General features: G+C 30.2%; 1 protein-coding gene and 1 pseudogene across 1 annotated transcript; both read right to left on the bottom strand.

Moving 5' to 3' along the window:
* Positions 1–2,297: 2,297 nt before the first annotated feature.
* LOC140982356 (receptor kinase-like protein Xa21) lies at positions 2,298–5,749 on the bottom strand (annotated as a pseudogene).
* A 4,711-nt stretch (positions 5,750–10,460) lies between these two features.
* LOC140983420 (glutamate dehydrogenase A-like) lies at positions 10,461–13,722 on the bottom strand. Its single transcript, XM_073450471.1, has 9 exons — positions 13,438–13,722; positions 13,237–13,350; positions 12,445–12,666; positions 12,112–12,186; positions 11,874–11,990; positions 11,539–11,789; positions 11,172–11,247; positions 11,005–11,091; positions 10,461–10,702 (listed from the first exon to the last, which is right to left on the bottom strand). The coding sequence occupies exons 1-9, from the start codon at positions 13,543–13,545 to the stop codon at positions 10,517–10,519; spliced, it is 1,236 nt and encodes a 411-aa protein (XP_073306572.1). The 5' UTR covers positions 13,546–13,722; the 3' UTR covers positions 10,461–10,516.
* Between the last annotated feature and the right edge of the window lie 8,140 nt (positions 13,723–21,862).

The following is a 21,862-nucleotide window of genomic DNA, read 5'->3' as shown; positions in this document are numbered from 1 at the left end:
AATCTAAAATTACGTATTTTATAATAAATAAAAATAGAAATATTTAATTTTTCAAGTATAATTATGTGTAAAGCTCCGAAAATAATCGTAAATGATTTCGTTCTAAACTTGAACTAATCTAGATTATTCAAATATAAATGTACCAGAGTACATACGCACATAAGCATATTGGGAAAATTCTACTTGTAGTCCGCATACTTTCATACCAAAACATTTTCAGTCCCTAAACATTTCAATATTATAATTTTGGTCCCTAAATTTCAAAAAAATTATGACATGTTCGGTCCCTGCCATTGTCTTTAACCATAAAGTTAACGACAAGGAGTAAACACATCCCATTCTTTTAAGGCTGCGTTTGGTTTAGAGGATAAAATAAACTAATGATTAGTATGTAAATGATAAAAGAAATGATTGTGATAGAAATGTAATATATAAGGTAAAATTGTATTATGTTTGGTATGATTTTTAAGTGTGGGATAATTTTGAATTTTTTGATGAAATGACAAAATTTCCCTTCTCTTTTTTTTTTCCTCCTTTACTCCGGCTGCGACGACGGTGTGGGGGTCGGCGGAGACAGTAGTCGGCCGGCCGGCTGCGACGGTGGTCGACCGTCAGTAGGCGGCGGCCGGCCGGAGGTGGTCGACCGACGGCGGCGGTCGACCTGCGGCGGCTGCGGTCGACCGGCGGTCGGTCGTGACGGTGAGTTTGGATATAAGAGAAGGGTAAAATTGGAAAAATAAGATGGATTAAGAGTTGGATAAATAATCCTAGAGGGTGAGAAGTTATTATTTTATCACACCTTATACAACCTAATCATTTATAGAAGGGATTGAGTTGGTTAAATAAAAATCGTACTAAACGCTTGACTAGGTGGGTTTAACAATCATAAACCCACCTAATCTCATGAACCAAACGCCACCTAAATGTAGGGACTAAAAATTTTATAGTGAAAACATTATGATAAATAAAATATCATTTATTTATTTTGACATATTTTATTATAATATATGTATAGAAAATTTTGAAAAAAATTTATATAAAATTTTAATATAGTAAAAATAAAACATAGCAAGATGTAAAATTATTAAATTTATCATCATAAATTTTTGTAACTTATTATTTTAAATTAATTATAATCAAAATTTAACACCATTGTTGTAAAAACAATTGAGCTGCCTAGAAAGAAGTCTATAACAGTTTAGTTTCCAAATATTTTTTTAACAGAATAATTTTTCTCTAAAATTTAAAAGATATCAAGTATAGTTTACAATTATTTTTTTAACATAATAATTTTTCTCTAAAATTTAAAAGATATCAAGTAATTACTTCTTGCCTGGAGTTAATAGCACGATTTAATCTCTTATTTTTTTTAAAAAAAAAAAGTTTTATTGAATAAAGTATTACATCAAATCGTACAAATTCATAATTTTTAAGAGATTTATGGGTTAAAATATTGCATTAAAATATTTAAGGCCAGGAATTAACACGGGAAAAATGAGGCTGAAATAATCCCATAGTATCAATTTATTTATATTTTTATAACCATATAGATGAACAAAAATTTATACATTTTTAAAAATAAATTTACACATGATTTGACATTATCAAATTTATTTAAATGTAACATTTTTTGTCCATAAAGTAAATAGTAAGACATATTTAGTCATTTATCGCATTTTTTCAAATTTAGGGACCAAAAAATGTTGCATAAAAATGTTTAGAAATCAAAAGTGTTTTAGTATACAAGCACGAGGACTAAATCGTCATTCTCCACATACATATAATGAATATTGGATAACATAGTAATTTAAAAAATGTTTGACTAAACTTATTTAAAATAAATTATAAGTTCTTGTATCTTATAAGTTGTTTTAAAAACTTATAAATTGTTAAAGTGTTTGAATGAACTTATTTTAAATAACTTAAAGATGCTGATGTATTTGCTATTACAAGATCTCATTTGGAAGACGTTTTAAAATCTTGACCAATTGGTCTTTGGATGGCAAACCAAGTACAAAATATTAATTAGATGCCAAATAAATTTTTATTAAAAAAAACTATACAAACACGTAACGCGTACAACGAAACACTGATATTTAGTATAAAAATATGTTATTTATAAAACATTATAAAACACGATAACCCGAGTAATTACGTAATAATCCATTGTCGTAATAATATATTCACACATTGATTAAAACATCTCATTCCTGCATCAAATGAATGACTATATCCGTCGAGTGAAACAAATATGGTGCAACATAAAATTTTGTCTTTTATACTTTGATGAAACGAGGTAAAATAAGGGACTTTCACATATAAATTGTGTTACATGTTTGGAGCACAAATACTATGCACAATATTTTAAGATCTAAACAAACATAAAACCAAATTTCACACAACTCCAAAATGGATCATATACATTTCAATTACAAATGGAAATATACGAAATAAATCCATAGGTCCGATTCAATACTATAAACCTTATCTCAATCTTGAGCGTATAATAATCTCTTATTTTACAAAGTTCACGAACAACATCAGTCCTGCACATTCTATCAATTGGTATATTTCTTGAACATGCCACTCCGACGCTTAATATAGATGTCACACATTCCTTCATCTTCTTGTTCATGTCATGTCCTTCGAGAATGGGCGGATCAACAATCTCTGTCACATGATTTGGCAAAGCACTGGTGACGAAATTGTGAAGATTTAGGTTCCCGTTGAAGGTTTGATCTGTTGGTCTTTTACCCGTGAACATCTCCAACAGAAGGATCCCATAGCTATAGACATCACCTTTCATTGAGACTGAGTTACTTGTACCATATTCTGATCATTGGTTCAAGAATATTGAATCAAATATAGCAGTTGTTTTTTACTCACAAGTTCAATGCTAATGTATTATTGACATAACTTTCATTTATTTTTTTCCAGGGAGGTATTAAGTTTGTTAGATATGAGAATAAGAAAACATACCTGGAGGAACATAACCTATAGTACCTCTGATCCCAATTGTACTGGTGCTCTCAGGTGCTTCCAGCATGCTTGAAACTACCTTAGATAATCCAAAATCACCCACATGTGCAGTCATATCATTATCCAATAGAACATTACTTGGCTTCAAATCACCATGAATGATAGGTGAATCAATGCCAATATGTAGGTACTCAAGTGCATGAGCAATATCAATTGCGACTTTGAGCCTCTGCAGAATGTCAAGGCTCCGGAACTCAACACATTCTTCTTTTTTCTCTCGAGGGTACAAAAAGTTTTCCAAACTCCCATTAGCCATAAATTCATAGACCAATGCTTTAAATTCATTTATCTGGAAATCTACACCGTCACAAACGCTCAAAAGTTTCAAAAGATTCCTATGCCTTATTCCTTTTAGTGCGATGCATTCTGCTATAAAGCTTTTGCAAAAAGATTAAGCACTTTGACTGCCACCAATGCCTTTCCATCATCGAGAATCCCTTTATAAACAGTTCCAAATCTTCCAGCACCAAGCAAGTTATCTTCCGAGAATCCACGAGTTGCTTTTAAGAGATCTCCATAGGATAACCTCATGAATCGGGCATCATGTAATGACCCCTTATAATGTTTTTTCGTCATTTTTCGTCGATAAATGTATATGAAAATGGATACACTAAGTGTAATGCATAGGACTCCAGCGACTAGTGTCGGAACAAAGATTTTAAGTGAAGTTGGCAAGTGTTTCTTATTGAACTTTGAAGAAGGGCAAGGAGGGAGCTATAACTCAAGAATTCCTCCACATAGTTCTTTGTTCCCTTCAACAGATATTGCTGTCTTATTTCCAAACACTCCTTGTATCGGGACTTCACCGTCGAGCCTATTGAATGATAGATTCAAGTTTTCGAGATTTAGATGACTGAGAAACACTGGGATTTTACCAGACAAATTGTTTCTTGAGAGATCCAAATCTTGCAAAGCCTTCAAGGAACTCAGTGCCGATGGTATCTCTCCTTGAAGCAAATTACCATCAAGGTGAAGCCGTTGCAGGCTAATGCAACCACTAACAGAATTTGGAATTAGACCCGATAGTCTATTATTTGACAAGTCTAAGTATGAAAGGTGTGTTAAGGAGCCCACTTCGGTTGGAATCGAACCAGTGAAGTCATTATCAGATAGAAGTAAGAATATCGAAATGGATGGAAGACTCATAATCTGTGGAGGAATGGAGCCATCGAGAAGATTATCTGCCATATCCAAGTACAGCAAGCTGGTGCAATTACCGAGACTCTGAGGTATACTTCTAGACAAGTTGTTTTCTTGCAAGGTCAAGTGAATTAACATAGTCAAGTTTCCAAATGAATGTGGAATCTTGTTTGCAAATTTATTTCTTTCCAAGGCAAGATCTTCCAAATTTGAAAGTTTCCCGATGCTAAAAGGAATAGGACCTTCAAGATTGTTGTCATATAGGAAAAGTCGAGCGAGACCAACAAGATTTCCAATGCCGGGAGGAATATTTCCATGTATTTGAGTTTCAGATATCTCCAGGTTATAGATTTGACTTGAAAGATTAGACATCGAGTCTGGCAATGTACCTCTTAATATATTATCACCAACTTCAAGAGTCATTAGGTTTGTGCAATTTGTGAATGCTGCAATAAAATTTATATCATCTTGAAAATGATTACCAGTGGTGATAAAGAACTTGAGATTAGGAAGCCTGCCGAGTTCTTTTGGTATCTGCCCCGTGAAACTATTGTATTCCAAGGATATTATTTCAAGGGAGGTAATGTTTGACAACGACCCTGGAAGTTCTCCGGTAAATTGGTTGCTTCCCAAATAAAGGCCCATTAGATTAGGAAGTGTGAGGTCTATGTTATCAGGTATGACCCCTTGGAGTTTATTACTGGAAACTCCAAAATCAATGAGAGTGGATATGTTGAAAAGACCTGAAGGGATTCTGCCTGTCAAACTATTTCCGGGTAATGTAAGAAATTTAAGTCTCCGAAGTTGTGCAAAAGACTCCGGAATTTCTCCCTCCAAGTTACATACCCACAAAGAAATCTGCACGAGAGATGTTAGATTGCCAAGAGATGGAGGGATTACCCCTGAAAGATTGTTTTTCCCTAACCCAAGCTGTTCAAGGTTGAGCAAAAAACCGAGCTCAGGTGGAATACTTCCCGATAAGCTATTGCCATTCAAGTCAAGGTACCAAAGAGCTGGACATCGGGATATATTTCTTGGTATTTCCCCAATGAAAGAATTATTGCTAAAGTCTACATACTCTAGGCGCCTCAAGCGACCTATCTCTTGGGGAATTTCGCTATTCAAACTGTTGTTTTGTATATTGATTTTGTTAAGAAAGGAGAGATTACCTACATGAGGGGAAAGGGATCCCCCCAAACCTTGAGACATGAGGTTTTATCTCCACAACTCTATCAGGGTGTTTGGAACCACAGCTAATGCCATTCCATCTGCAAAAGTTTTGGGCTTTATTCCACGACTTCAAAGCTCCAAGCGGATCAACAATAGAAGCTTGAAAGGCTAGCAATGCAAGTAAATCAGTTTCATTATTTGAGCATGTCAATGGAGGAGTTATTGCAATACAATAAAACCCAAAAATAAAGCAAACAAGATTAGTTGTGTATTTTGCCATAGTTTAGTATCACAAGAACTGATTGATATACCATATATTTATGTATGTGTGTGTGTGTGTGTGTTTACAACAATGGTGGGGTTTGATCATTAATGCTTGTGGAAAATCCAACTGGTTACAAAAGACTGTTAAGTTAGTCTACGCAGAAAAAAGCATCTGATTTGGAGTACTGAACAATTCCTGATTCTACTCGAGAAAAAAATATATGATGTTCTCTCTTTAGAATTGATGAAATTTGAGCTTTAATGCTCTTAAAAAAAATTGAGTTTTAGAGAAATATGATTCTTTCCTAAATTTTTTTATTATTGAGGATTTTCTTTGGATTTGGCCACCTGGATCCAAGCATAGATATGACACGACATCCATGTCCAAATTTTGTCAAATTCTTCTAAAGATTGGCATGACAAGTTAATAATTAATATTTTATTGAAACTAGCACCTTTTTACACGCTTTGTATAGTTTTTTTTAATTAATTTAATTTATATTTAAATATAGATCATATCATAATTATGAAAAATATTTATGGACTAAACTACAATTTTGAAATAATGAATTATATATATATAAAAAAAGAAGCAAAATCAATAAAATGTGAAGTGAACCTAGAACCCTTTTAATTAAGAAACAAATGTTTTATCCGCCAAACTTCATATATTTTACATTAGAAATTTGATATTCTACTAATATGTTAGTATAAGAAAAAAATTTGAATATTAAGAAAAACTTCACCAAAACTATTTACCACTCTCCTTTTGTTAGTAGTACAGATAACTAAAATGCCTTACTTTTATTTCTCACAAAATACTTAATCGTAGGTTTAATTATGTTTATTAAGGCTACGTTTGGTTTGGAAGATAAAATAAACTAATTATTAGTATGTAAATGATAAAAGAAATGATTGTGATAGAAATGTAATATATAATGTAAAATTGTATTATGTTTGGTATGATTTTTAAGTGTGAGATAATTTGGAATTTTTTGATGAAATGATAAAATTGCCCTTTCTTTTTTTTTTTCTTCTTCCATTCCGACGGCGGGGTCGGCCAGAGATGGCGGCGGTGGTCGACCGAAGGTTGTTGTCGGCGGCTGGCGGTGGTCGGCCGGAATCGACAGCGGTGGTCGGTGGTGGCCGACGGTTGCCGGTGGACGGTCGGTGGAAGGAAGTGGTGGTGAGTTTGAATTTAGGAGAAGGGTAAAATTGAAAAAATAAGATGGACTAAAAGTGAGATAAATAATCCTAGGGGGTAATGAGATATTATTTTAACCTATTTAATATAACCTAATCATTCATAAGAGGGACTGACTGGATTAAATAATCACGCGTACCAAACGAGGGATAAAATGAGTTAAAAAAAATAAACTCACCTTATCACCCCTCCCAAACACCCGTAAGTGATTTCTTAACACCACGTAGAATCTACATGGTGGATTAGTCCATTTAAATTTTTCGTCCGTTCATCAATCTATTATAAATAAATCCAAACCCAATGCAAATAAATATATAGCATTATAACCCATATCGATAGAACTATTTTCTTTTTAAAAAAAATATCCATGGAGTTATCTAAAGCCATTGAAATAAATAAATAGCTCATATCCATAGAATTATTAAAAAAAATAAATGATCAATAAATCCCATCAACATAGTTGTATTTGTATTTAGTCTCTGTGGGACTTTTTTTTTTTGCAGTCTCTTATTCACACAAAAAATATTGCCGCACGCTATGGCCCCAAATTGTTTTTTCGGATGAAATTGAGTACAAAAAATTGAAAATCTAGTACTAATATATGATATTTGAGAACAAAATATTTCAGATTTGACACTAATATATGATTTTTTATTACTCGAACATATATAATAAATATTAGTATTAATGATATGTTTTTTTTATAGCTGAAAATAAGTACAAAAAAATTAAAATATGATAATGACATATGATGTTTAAGTACAAAATATTTTAGATATGGTTCTAATATATGACTTTTAAGTACCAAAACATGTATAACAAATATTAATATTAATGACTCGTGTCTTTATTTTGATGAAAATTAGCACAAAACATTAAAAATGTAGTACTGATATATATGATATTACAGTATCAATTTTTTCAGACATGATAATAATATATGATATTTGAGCATATGAACAAGTATAGCAAGTGTTGATATTAATATATGTGTTTCAAATTTATACTCAAAATTTTATCTTTTGTAGTAGATCTAAAACAATTATTATTCAAATATCATATATTAGTTCTAGATTTTCAATATTTTGTACTGAATTTCATCCGAAAAACATATGTGGACCTAGGGAGTGTAAAAATATTTTGTGTGTGAATTAGGAAGTGCAGAAAAAATGGTATAACAGAGTCTGAACACAAATACAACTATGCTGATGGATATTTAAAAAGGTATATTGGTTCTAGATTTTTAATTACTTTTATAGAGTTTAAAAGTCTAGAGGTATTAAAGCTAGACTTTTATATACTCTATAAAAATTTAGTGGTATTTAATATAAACTTTTGTAGAGTTTAAAAAGTCATGTAGCATTCAAAATTAATTTTTAAAAACTCTACAAAAGTCTAGGGATGTAAATGAACTAAACCTTCTGTGAGCTATTCGAAACTCGATTCGATAAAAGCTCGTTTAATGAGACTCGTTAAGATAAACAAACCGAGCTCAAGTTTTACAATATTCGACTCGTTAGTTCGTAAGTTCCTGAGTCATCTCTTAGATGAAAAAATAATAGTTTTGATAATTGATTTATTGATTTTGCACATTACTTATGAAATATATAGAAAAATCTATTACATTTATTTATTATAGTAAATTTACAATTTTTAGTAAGAATGTTATATTTTTCTCTAAATATATAATTTATTTTTTAATGAATTTAATGAAAATTTAAATGTATAATTTATTTATTAAATTCGTTTAGCCTCGATAAAAGCTTGAATAAGCTCGTGAGTCATGGATATATTTGTTAAATAAAGCTCAAGCTCGGCTCGATTATAAACAAGTCCAGCTCAAACATTCAAGAGTTCGGCTCGACTCGATTACATCCTTACAAAAAGTCCATAGATATTCAAAATGTTAAAAGACTTTTAATGACTCTATAAAATTTTATTAAATACAAGAATTAAAGACTAATGTACAATTATAAAATGTCAAAAAATGTCTTTGATTCAACTTAAGGATTTGGACGGACATTTATTTGAGAAATCTCTCAAACTCAGATACTCACTTTCATTTATATTAAAAGATTAGGTCTTTGTGAAACAGTCTCATGGATATTGATTCATGAGACATGTCAACCATGCTCATATTTACAATAAAAAAATAAATTTTTTTATGGGTGACTCAAATAGAATATACATCTCACAAAATTGACCTGTGAGACTGTCTCCTAAGAGTTTTGTGCTATTAAAATAATATCAATACAAACACTAAATTTTCATTATTTTCTCCTCCATATGTTTTTCCTTATATTTGGACTTTTTAAAAACACTTTTTTTTTTACCGCTAACAATAGTTTAAAATCAAAATGATTAACATCTTTTATTTTATTTTTTCAATTTCAATCACAAAACCTCGTAAAATTTAAAATTATATTTATTAAAATTTGTAATAAAAATTTATTATACTATATAACCAAAAAAATTATAATATTTTATTTGCCCAAAAATTGAAAATAATAATTATTTTTAATAAGTAAAATTTATTTTTTTAATAATTATTATATAACATTTGTTGTTTCATTATTTTCTATAATTGTAGTTAATCTACGTCTTAATTTTGATGATAACTCAAAATTCTTGCACATGATAGCGAATAACTTTTTTTTATTAACTTGAATATACACACACATATTCAAGAATAACTAAAAATAAATTAAATATATTAAAATTTTATAAAATCACAATAATTGAAAATATTTTAACATATTTATTATTTATTTTCAGATACAATAATTTTCTTGTTTTTTTTTTGGGTTAGATATATTGTCAAAAACAAAATTGATATATTTTTATGTAAAAATTTATTTAAAATGAATGAAATTATTTTAAGTTTGATTATTTATTAACATTGAAAATTATTTTTATATATATTTTTAAAAATATTAAATAAATAAACAAACATGTTGAATTGAGTTGAATAATTGAAATTTAAAAGAAATCTTATCCAAATATAGATATTTTAAATTTGAAACAAATATTTAGTAATGAATATATATGATTTTGCATATACAATCTTATGTATTATATAAAAATTATAGTTTAATTTGTCCAAAAAAAATTATAGTTTAATTTTTATTTTTAACATATAAAAAAAATTTCTATTATTTGAATAATAACAAATTTTTTATTTTAACTGAAGAATAATTTTCCGATTACACTTTATGTTATCATGCAATTATTACTAAATTAAATGTGCAATGGAATTTTCGATAAGAAAATGTGAGATTTCTAGCACTTATATAGCATGAAACTTCATGGAATGAACCTTTTTAGACAATTTTTATTTCATGCATCCTTTTGTAATATATTTTTTAGAAAAAAGAAATAGAATTAATGTAGGACTTTGATTCTTTCTGCATAGTTTCTAGCAAGAAAATGTGAAGGCAAAACACAGTTGAAATGGAACAAAAGAGAGCAAGATTATAAGGTGAAATTAGTCCTTAACTTTTTCTTCGTTATCTCACTGCAAGTTGTAACACAAAATCAAGTAAAACCCAAAATTTCAAAGCCATCCATTTCTCAGAGAGCATGGCATTGGGTGTTATTGTCTTTGGAATACAATTATTCAAGAAAATTGGGAAAAGAAACACTCAAGATCTGAATTCTGGACAGCTTTCTTGAACCACGAAGCCATAGTCGATAACAAGGTTAGGCTTCCCACCCACGGAGCAGAGTAGCACGTGCAACACGATTCACACCGAGCGTGAAAGCACCCATACGAAGGTTGCAATCGTGAGACTTGCATAATCCTTTGATGTTATGGAAGGCTTTTGTCATGTACCTCCTGAGTTCATCGTTCACCTTTTCCTCATCCCACATAAACCCTTGAATGTTCTGCAAAACCAATAGATAATAGTATTCGTGAAGCTGGTCGATAAATTTGGACGTGAGATTCTTAGGATCTAAAACTGATAAACGTAGATAACGAAAGGCTTCTAAATTCAATACGTTATTGGCAGTATCCCCTCCTAATTCTGTTAAAAAAGACAAAATACCACCATTTCCAAACGAATGACGTTGAGGTGGATCTATAAACTTGAGAAAGAGGAAATGGTGTAATCTTGATGTATGACGGTTTTCACCATCAAGATGAGTCACCGAGTTTCAATATGTGAAGATCAAGCCAAGAATGTTACCTGAACCCACTCGAAATAACTAACGGTCACTCCTCCCGCATTTGCGTATATGTCAGGAAGTATTATAACTCCTTTTTTGGACAAAATCTGCAGAGGCATGTTATGACATTAAGTAAAAGAGCGGCACGCTAGTTGAAAAACTTAGGATACGAGTTATGGTTTAGGACCTCGTCAGCCTCCGGGTCAGTTGGATGATTCGCGGCTTCAATGATGAACTTGGCTTGAACATCTCCAGCATTTTCTCTTTAATCGAGTAAAAAACAGAGCACCAGTCAGTCAAAACATACCAAGAAAAGTTGATGAAGAATACGTTTAACTAATCAAAATATATGTAATAAAGAATGAGTGAATAGCTGCATATCCTCTTTATTTTTCATCTTTTCTGATGTTTAAATGGATTTAATGCCACAAGTAATTGAATACCAACCAAAATACCAATGAAACGCGTAAAATTCGACACAAATATAAAGTGAACTACTGTAGAGTTTGAAAATGTAAGAGAGACGATAAAATTTTGCTGGAGCAATGTTTAACCTGTTCAGAACTCCACCCAGAGCACACGGTATGAGAACATCACATTCATGAGTTAACAATTCATTCGCGTCCATTGCATCTGCTCCATTGAAATCAGTCAGTTGTCCTGTTGCTTCTTTGTGCTCAAGCAAAGCCAGTATATCGATTCCGTTACGATTCCTTACTGCTCCAGTTATGTCACTCACGGCAACGACCTTTCCACCCTTTTCATGTATGAGCTTCGCCGCCCATGATCCAACATTTCCAAATCCCTGGTAGAATTGCACATTATACAGTCTTTAAGCATAATAAGAAAACATAAAACAGACATGGATGTAATTAAATAGAAACAATACCTGAATGGCGAATGTTAAACCTTTTATTGACTTTCCATGTTCAGCAAGTAATGCTTCCATGGCATAAACAACACCACGCCCTGTTGCTGCCTCTCTACCCAGTGAACCACCTAGATCCTAAAATACAAAACATGAATGGGTCATATATGAGTACTAATTTCGTTTTTGCAATAATTGTGTATATATAGAAGATAAATAGTGAGGTTATTGTTTCACACTATTTTGAATTTTCACTTACGACTGGTTTTCCTGTAACAACAGCAGGGGAGTAACCATGGAATTTCGAGTATTCATCCAAAATCCAAGCCATTGTCTGCACATCTCCAAAATTGATTTTTTTATAAATAAAAAAAAAAAAAACAGCTTTAGCTAAATGCGAACTGAATTTCAATAAACACAACATGGGATTAATTAGATCACAAAAGTAAACAAGTATCATGAACCTCAGACCAAGATTTTATAGGGGCAAGATGGGTAAATTCAATGGATTTTGGGGCGCAAAACTTGCATTTATAAAAAATTATCACAATTTTTCCGGTTAAACGAGAACCATTTACAAGCGATCATTCACCTGAGCATTAGTGCCCATATCTGGTGCCGGGACATCGGTGTTAACTCCAATAAGATCATGAATTTTTTGGGTGAAGACACGGGTAAGCCGCTCCAACTCGCTCTTACTTAAATCTTTTGGCGTACACCCTATCCCACCCTTAGCTCCACCATAAGGAATATCTGCTACAGCAGTCTTCCAAGTCATCAATTGAGCAAGAGCGTTCACCTCATCTGGATCAACCTTGAGTAAAAAAACAAGTAACTTCTCAGGACAAAAGATCTATAATCATGAAAGACCGGAACACAATTTCAACCCTTCCAAGTTTTTGGAAAGAAAAAGAAATAATAAATAAAATTCATATCAGAACATTTAGTACAGGATCGGATTCTTGACTTCATGGACAACCTAAAAGAAGTATAAAAATTTGTAAAAGACTTATTCTTCTGATCAACCGTTGCTTGCGTAGGAGATGGCAGATTGCTCACAGAGTCCCTATAATTCCACAAATACCTTTCAACATTGTTCACGCATAACAATTAAATGCAAATGGGAAAACACAAAGTATCTGGTTCGACAAGCAAGATCTCATTGAACAAACACATCTGATCACGCATAAATTCCAACATCTCATACTCTTTGTAGAACAAATTGATCTTCTTATTTCCATCACACGTCCAAAGACAATTTAACTAATCCGTTCATATAATGACCCCAACAAAAAAACATCAAATGAGCATAAGTAACATAAGTCCAAACGATTACATCGAGATCAAGTCAAGATATAGTAAATCAACAAAGAAAAAAATTCACCTCCGGATGATATCTGATTCCCCCCTTCATAGGCCCCCGAGCATTGTCATGCTGCACTCGAAATCCAACGTAAGACGCCAGTGTTCCATCATCTTTGGGAATCGTACACTCCACCTGACCCAACACCCAAATTTGAAAAAAAGATTCAATTTTTCCGAAAACCCATCACCAAAAACACAAAAAAGAAAACGAAAAACAAACCTTAATTTCTCTAAATGGGATTAAAAGACTCCTCTCAATCTTGGAGTCCAAACCAAGAATACGAGCCGCCTGCTTGAAATTGCGGTTGGTAGCAGCAAGAGCATTCATTTTCTCAAGAAATCTATCCGGGTTTCAAAATCAGTCAGCTGAAACAAACAAAACCCAGAAAATTTAGGCCGGATCAGATGAATCCAAAGAATAACATATATAAATTGAAAAATAGGTGTAGGGCTGTTCAAAGTCAGCACAGGTCCCTCCTACTTATATACGAGGCGATTCGGGTGAAAGTGGGGTCGCTGCTTGCCCATCTGGATTCTACTCGATTATTGTTATTGCGAAATGAATCATTTCGAGCCGATCTTTTCTAAGGCTGACGTGGATTCGACCATGCGCCATATTGATTTTGTTTATCCACAAAATGCAAGAACAAATATATGTTTGTTACTTACTGTGTTTAAGTTGGTGAAATAGTTGAACGTTTTGATCATTAATTGAAAGTCTAACATTATTTTTTCGGACGAAATTGTTGTACATATTTTATTTCGTGTGATTTAGCTGACTAACGTTATTTCAAATTTTCAATGTTACGCAATGTTAGTGCGAAAGTTTATCTATTGTATATTGAAATTAGAATAAACAAAATGTAACTTAGTTCAAAATTTCTTGCTATATGAATATGAATTAGAGTAGACGATTTTGTTCAAAATTTAGTCTAAATCAAAAGCAATTCTCATATTTTTTGTGATTTAAAGTCTCAAATTTTTTATTTCAATTTGAAGTTTGATATGTGTTTTATCAAATAAATATTTATTTATAACCTAAATTATATAAAATAAAATTGTTCAAATATATGTATATATAATAAAACATTGCAATATCTTTTTTTCAAAGTAATTTTTTTTGCAATATTATTTATAGGAAAGAGAGAAAAGGATGCTTTACGCGGCGACTACAACCTACCATTGCCATGTCACGGTTGTCCTATAAAAAAGATTTAATTTTAGTTTCCACGAAGCAATTGGATAGGAATACAAGTTTGTTACTATTTTTTATTCTTTAATTATTTGTTTTAAAAAAAGTACAACTGTAATATAATTTAATTTAATGGAATATATGTTTGACTTGGCTTTGGTCACTATAATCCACCTGTTAATATATTTAAATAAAATATAAAATATTAATATATTTGGTTTTATAAGGATGTTTATAATCATAATTAAAAAAATATTTCTTTACTACGAAATAGATAATGAATAAATGTTCATTACCAGTATTTTTAAATATTGAAATAAGATTTTAAAAAAACGAAGTCAACAAATTTTTTTAATCTAACAAATTTAGCGAATTATAAGTTCTTTTACAAAAGTTTTAACATACATGTTTTTAGATTTTATAAGCTCTTAATTATTTTGGATAATTATATACTCAAACAAAAAAATTAATTATTTGAATAATTTCTATGTTTTCAATTTTTTTAATCAGGTTTATTTTTTTGCTTATTTTTTAGGTGATGTTTCTTCTTTTTTTTTTAAAAAAAAAATTATTCGAGGATTATATTTTGAGTTCCTAATTTTCGTGTCAGTTTTGATTTTTCTTTAAAAAAATTTTAGGTACAAATTTCTTTTTTTAGGACTCAAAAATGATTTTATTATGAATTTATTTTAAACAAATTAATTCCAATTTCAAATATTAAACTATTTATAAGACAACTTATTTTGACATGTAATAATTTTTTCAGAAGTTTATAATAAACACTTTTTCAGATATTATAAGTATTAATTAATTTACCAGATGTTTTAAAGAACTTATAATATTAGTCCCACATCAATTTTATGTAGGATTTGTATTGGAAAGCAATAATTATCCATATTAAGATGGATCTATATATGATGTTTAATGTTTGGTCATCTACATTGTTCAAAATATTTGATTTGCATAATTATCATTAGTTATAATTTTCGGTAAAATGATAAGCGCTGGATTCTATCATTTATATAAGAATCGAGGTCACATATCATGGATTGTAAGGGGAATTATTGGGGAACAACACTTATTCCTGCTAAGCGATTGAAATGTGACACTTGTAAAACAATTTGAATTACATTATTATCACTAACAATAATTTTTTATAAAATGACAAATTCTCCATTATCAAATTGTAGATACATTAAATAATTATGATATTGTTGGTATTAGATTAGAGTTTAGAGTAAACAAGTGTGAAAACAATCCGACTTGACTAGTGACGAACTATATAATGCAATCAATAGTTAACAAGAAATGACTTGAAATTAATATGCAATAATATAAAGTGTGTAATGAAAGAAGACAATATTTTTATGGATATATGTTCGGAGATAACACTCATATGTCATTCATTTAGAAATGTTTTTACTAAAATATTTTGGTTTTACGACTTATAACAACTCACGTCACCTAAAACTTATTATTGAGTAAAATGAAAATCTTAGTGATCACTTTACAAAGTTTGGATGTTTAAAAATCATCAGTTAACCAGAAAAGTAATACAAAATAATATAATAGTCAGCTTGAAGACTTGAGGTGGTAATGTAACATATAATAGTCATTGGAGATCTAATATATTCTGATAGGCGTGCGCTTTGAGCAGCTTGAAATTATGTTTGCTGAAGTGTGCTCAGAATCTTTTGAAAATGCAGATAAGCTGATGCGCTAGAGTTCAAAAAAGAGTTGCTTGAAGTTCTTGAGTCTTCATATTTATAGTTGACGAGCTCTAACGGTCAGATTAGCTTTTCAACGATCATCTGTACTATTACTCGACAGAATGGACATGTAGCTTTCAGTCGTCGTACCTATCATTTAATGATCCTCTTGCTTTTCCACTTTAGGATATTTGCTTTTCAAAAAACTGACTGACCATAGATGAAATAAACAGCTTTCTATCATTCGACAGCTATTAGGATATTATGTAATCATTTTAAATATAACAGTTGTTGAACGGCTTGTCTTGCAAATTCTTTTTTGAAATTTCTCAAGTCTGATCAGTTGTAGTGCAATTGGAGTTTCAATGGTTTGAACACGTATTTTGCAAACATGACTTTGATCCCGTCAATTTGACAGATGATATCTTGGCGATACAATTCCGATAATCTGCTCTTGTGAAAATGACTTTAACTTCTGATGTTCTATCTGCATGTTTTGAAAGATCCAGCTGTCCGAAAACCTAAAATTACAATAAAAAAACGAATGGATATGAAACAACCCGATGTTGTTATTTGCCGATCATCGAAACTTAGCGTATTAAAAATATTCTAACATATATATATATATATATATAGACACATACAATTTATTGTTTAGTTCCAATCCTCGGACGTGGTGAAGGGCTGGCGATTGAGATAAAGCAACAGCGTTTTATATACACAATTTATTGTTTAGTTCCAATCCTGGGACGTGGTGAATGGCTGGCGATTCAGATAAAGCAACAACGTTTTAAATTTGGTGGCTGCTGAGGATAATATATTGTAAAATATAAAATATAAAATATAAAATATGAAACCAGGAAAATAAAATATCAACTTTTATCTCATCTGTCTCTTTGTTCATAATAAATGATTGATAAATAGGTTTATTAAATTAATTTTTTCGAGACAATGCTCAATGTATATTCGTTACAGGCTAGGGCGACCACGCCGACCATCTATAGTGATAAATTATTTATTAAAAAAATTAATTCCAAATTTGAAATAATGATTTTTTTCAAGGTGGAATAATGATTGAAATATGTAATTTTCATGTTGAAAGCATGCATGAATTCCATATCAGTAAACAAAATGGGTTCCAAAAAAAAAAAAAAAATTACACAATTAAGGTAAGAAAATTATCGCAAAAAACAAGGAATTTGTTCCCAACTTGAAATATTTATTCAAATATATTTTCATACTGAAAGCAAGCATGAATTCCACATCTGTAAATAAATGGGATACCACGAAAATATAAACAAATCAAGGTAAAAAAATAACGAAAAAAAGAGAGAAGGAAAATTAAGTAATCTAGGTAAGCACATATAAAAAAGAGTGAAAAAAAAATTGATACACGAAAAATTGATAAATAGACAACTTGATATACGAGCTATCGTAAATGACTCAATTCATACATGAGTTAATTAAAAATTCAATAGTACCCTTAATCTAATTTGTTTTTAAGTCCAATTACTCTTATTAAATTCCATTAGTTACAAAATATATTTTGTAAAGTATTCTATTGATTGAAAATATAGAATACAATTTATATTATTTAAAAATTATATTATAATAAATAATTATCATATTATTTGTGTGAAAATAACATAATTATTAATTAATACAAATATACATCAATTAATAAATTATATACTCAAATTTAATATAGTTTTAAATTATATTTATAAATATATGATAATTTTTCTAGAGTCTATATTGTAGTATTATAATTATATATTAATAAAATTATAAATCAATTAATAAATCTTATACACGACTAAATTATATAATATATTGTAGGACTGAACGCTTGCTACTTTATCAATAATTTTAGCTGGTGATAATTGTGCAATTTAAATATTTTAAACCGTAAAGTACTAGTCCAAGCGTCACGATTCGATCACTCTACTAAGCAGGGACAATTATTGCATATCAACAATATCTCTTCCAATAATTACGTTTCTTGCAATCAATTTGAATCGAACACATGATCCTGTCTTTGATATCAATTGTGGTATCGAACGTTTGCTGCTCTACTAAAAGTTAAAGTTGGTGTTAATGGTACTGCTCTAATATTTTAAACTGTACAACAGCCCAATCGTCATGGCTTGATCGCTCTAAATATATTTGTATTTTCATGATCTACAACTTTCATACTGAATATTTTTTCGAATTTCCAAGGAATCATTATTAGATTTCGAAAAACTACAATGATGATTAGATTTACTTCGGCAATCCAAAAACAGCACATCAAGATTCTCTTGATCGATATTTGTTTAATCATATTTTTACCAATATATTAATTTTTTTCTATGCATATGGTATATTTATTGACTTGTATCTTTATTGACATTATAATGTTAAAAGGTAGATAAATAAAAATAATATTATTTTTTATGTATATAAAAATATTTAAAATTTATTTATTGTGATATATTTTCATTAACAAATACTTTTAGTCTATTACAAAAATATTGTTAAGTGAGCCAAGGATTGCGATACTTTTCGTAGATATATTTTTTCAAATGTATTTTATAACTTATGTCTAAATTACAAAAAAATATATTTTCTATACAATTTATTTTAAATTTTAAGTCTGTTTGGTTAATCCTGTTATCCTATCTTATATATCTTCTCTAAAAATAAAAATGGAATAAAACCGAAAAAATGGTCATGTAAATTGGCTTATATTGACTTTTGTTTCTATAATAATCGGCTAAAACTATGTTGTAGTGATACTATGTATTTTTTTTAAACATTTTTAGTTCATTTTCATTGAATTTCTGATATGACATCGCATATTGCTAATGTGATTATTATCATATACATGAATTCAGACATTATTGACATACCTTACGTAACACACTTTGTGTGCATTTAGACCATATATTTTCAGCTGCATTCTAATTATTCGCCGAGCTGTTCCAGAAGCCAAAACACATCCAACATGATATCCTAACAACGTATAAACAATCAGCTAGAGAATTTAACAACCAAACAACGATTTGTTATCACCAAAACACAAGATAATTTTAATTATGACATATCACAACTATAAAAAAGTGGAAAAAATTAAATGTAAATTAGCCTATAGTGATTTTTGTTTTTATAACTGACTAAAATCATGTCTTAGTCATAATTTGTCTTTTTTACATTTCTAATCCTTTTTCGTCTTTTTTTTTTTATGATATCGGATATCGTTAATGTGACTAAGTTACTATTAGCATCAATTTACACATTGCTCACATATCTAATGTTAAATCATTATTTCAGTGAAAAAGAACTGAAAGTGCCAAAGTAATCAAGTTATTGCTCAAAAAAAATCAAATTTGGCTAAATAGAGTACCAAAAAACAATATAGGTAACTTCCAGAACGATTTTTACTTTTCCCCCATAATAATTGTAGAATATGTGAATAACCATTTTGGCACACAATTTTAGGGTGTCAATCGGGTCGGGTTTTGGGTCAATCCGCGAATTTTTTTCCCAACCCGAACACGAATCCTTCTAACCCGACTCAACCCGTCTAACCCGAAATTTATTTATTTTTTTTTATTTTTTTAAAAAAAATTCGGGTCAACCCGCGACCCAACCCGAAACTCGTCTAACCCAGCACTAACCCGAACCCACCAAACCCGAACCCGAAAAACCCCAACCTGAACCTGATTTTTTTCTTGTTGGGTCGTGTCGGGTTGACTGGTCGTGTTGCATTTTGACACCCCTACACAATTTCGGTAAAAAAAATAAAAATAAAAATCGTCATACTGAAATTATAAAATAAAACCCAGGAGAAGTTGGGCCAAATAAGAAGGCCCAACTTACTTGGACCACGATTTAAAGCTTGCAAGTTGTTGGATCCAGAAAGCTTCGAAAATAAAATTCTAGCAATGCTTTCATTTAGCAAATCCTTGTATTTTCCCATTATTTTTCTAAGTTTTATTTCCAGTTCTATCCTAAAAATGTTTATTTCTGTTCTTAATGATATAATTGCATTCCTTTCATTTTAAAAATTTGATTTCCATATTCTTTACTATTTTTGTACACATTTTTGTGTTTTTTCAAGAATCCAATTGACCGACGATGAAATTAGAAATCCAAGTCGTCTGATAATAGTGAACTTAGATTTTTTCGTTTATTTCTCATTAATTAATGTTTCAAAATCACCAATCGGGCAAAAAATACTTTCCACCAAAAATCCAAATAACGTGCATATAAACAAACATGATATTTTATATTTCACGACAATATATACTTCAAAGTTCAAACCAACTTCTTTCCTTTCAAAAAAAGAAAAAAAGAAGCTAACTTCTTTTTGTTTTTTTAAGAAAATAAAATTTGTTAGCTAAAAGATAATTGATTATGTTTCCAAAAATGGTCTTACAAAATAAAATACAAAACTATAACAAATATACATGGTTCTCTTTCCAATACTTGAAAAAAGCATTTAATACCAAGATATGAAACTATTATAGGTAATTAATTGAGGACAAAAACTTGTGTGAGACGGTCTCACGGGTCGTATTTGTGAGACGTATATCTTATTTGGGTCATCCATGAAAAGTTTTACTTTTTATGCTAAGTGTATTACTTTTTATTGTGAATATGGGTTAGGTTGATCCGTCTCACAGATTAAGATCCGTGAGACGGTTTCACATGAGACCCACTCTTAATTGAGTATATGCATTTATTTAACGTAACTATTATTGATAAGTTGAGGGTGCTTGTCTTTGCATGAGTTATCCAACATCGAATGTTTGTACAATAGTATTAACAACTTCATTACGGGCTCCTTAATTAGCAAGAACTGATATATTCTGTCAAAGAGAAACACCTAACGTAAACTGTTCGAACGGGTAAATCAATCATTTTCTCCGAGAATTTGACATTAATCATCTCGTGTCTGTGAACTGAGGTACCTTGGAAGCATTTTCTCTTGCTCCCAAAAAAAGATACATTGGATTTTGTATTTTATAATTTGTTTTATGAGTTTAAACTATTAAAATATTTGGATAAAATAAAATAAAGGTTAAAGATATTTATATATTGGACATTTTAATACCTTTTTATTTTCATAACTATAAAAAAAACATCATACCATAAATTAATGAAAACAACTATTTCTGGAGACATATCTGGGATAACATAAAATTTGTGATGATATTTTAGTCTGTAAAAATATTAATTTTTAAAAGATTATTAACCTTCGGTCCTAGAAAATAAGTTACGATATGATCAATTTTTTTTTCAAGTATCTAATAAACGGTCGAAAGAATAACATTTTTCTTTTCGTAACCTACACATTTTTCATTTTTGGTCATGCTATCAGTCAATCATAGTCTTTGTACACCAACTGTCATTTTTTTTCAATTTTATTTCATCTCCACCGGAATGTTAACATAATATCGGAAAATACCAACGAGGCGCTGGTTATTGCTGACGTATCCGATGCTATGTCACCAGTCTAATGAAAAATTCTAACACTAAATGGAAAATGTACAAGTTACGAGACGAAAAATGTTGTTCTCCCTAAACTTTCAAACAAAAATTTTCAAATATCTTATAAGCTCTTAACAAAAATTACCAATTTTTTTTTATAAGGGTTAAGATCAAGGCATGTCGGGACATCTAAATAAAAATATATAATCTTCGAATTTTCAAAAAAGAAAATTTTGAGCCCATATAATACGAGTAATTAAATTTTAGTG

Source organism: Primulina huaijiensis, chromosome 8 (assembly GCF_012295235.1).
Source record: "Primulina huaijiensis isolate GDHJ02 chromosome 8, ASM1229523v2, whole genome shotgun sequence".
NCBI lineage: Eukaryota > Viridiplantae > Streptophyta > Magnoliopsida > Lamiales > Gesneriaceae > Primulina > Primulina huaijiensis.
Note: the sequence above shows the minus strand (reverse complement) of the source record. Positions and strands in the feature narration are given on the sequence as shown.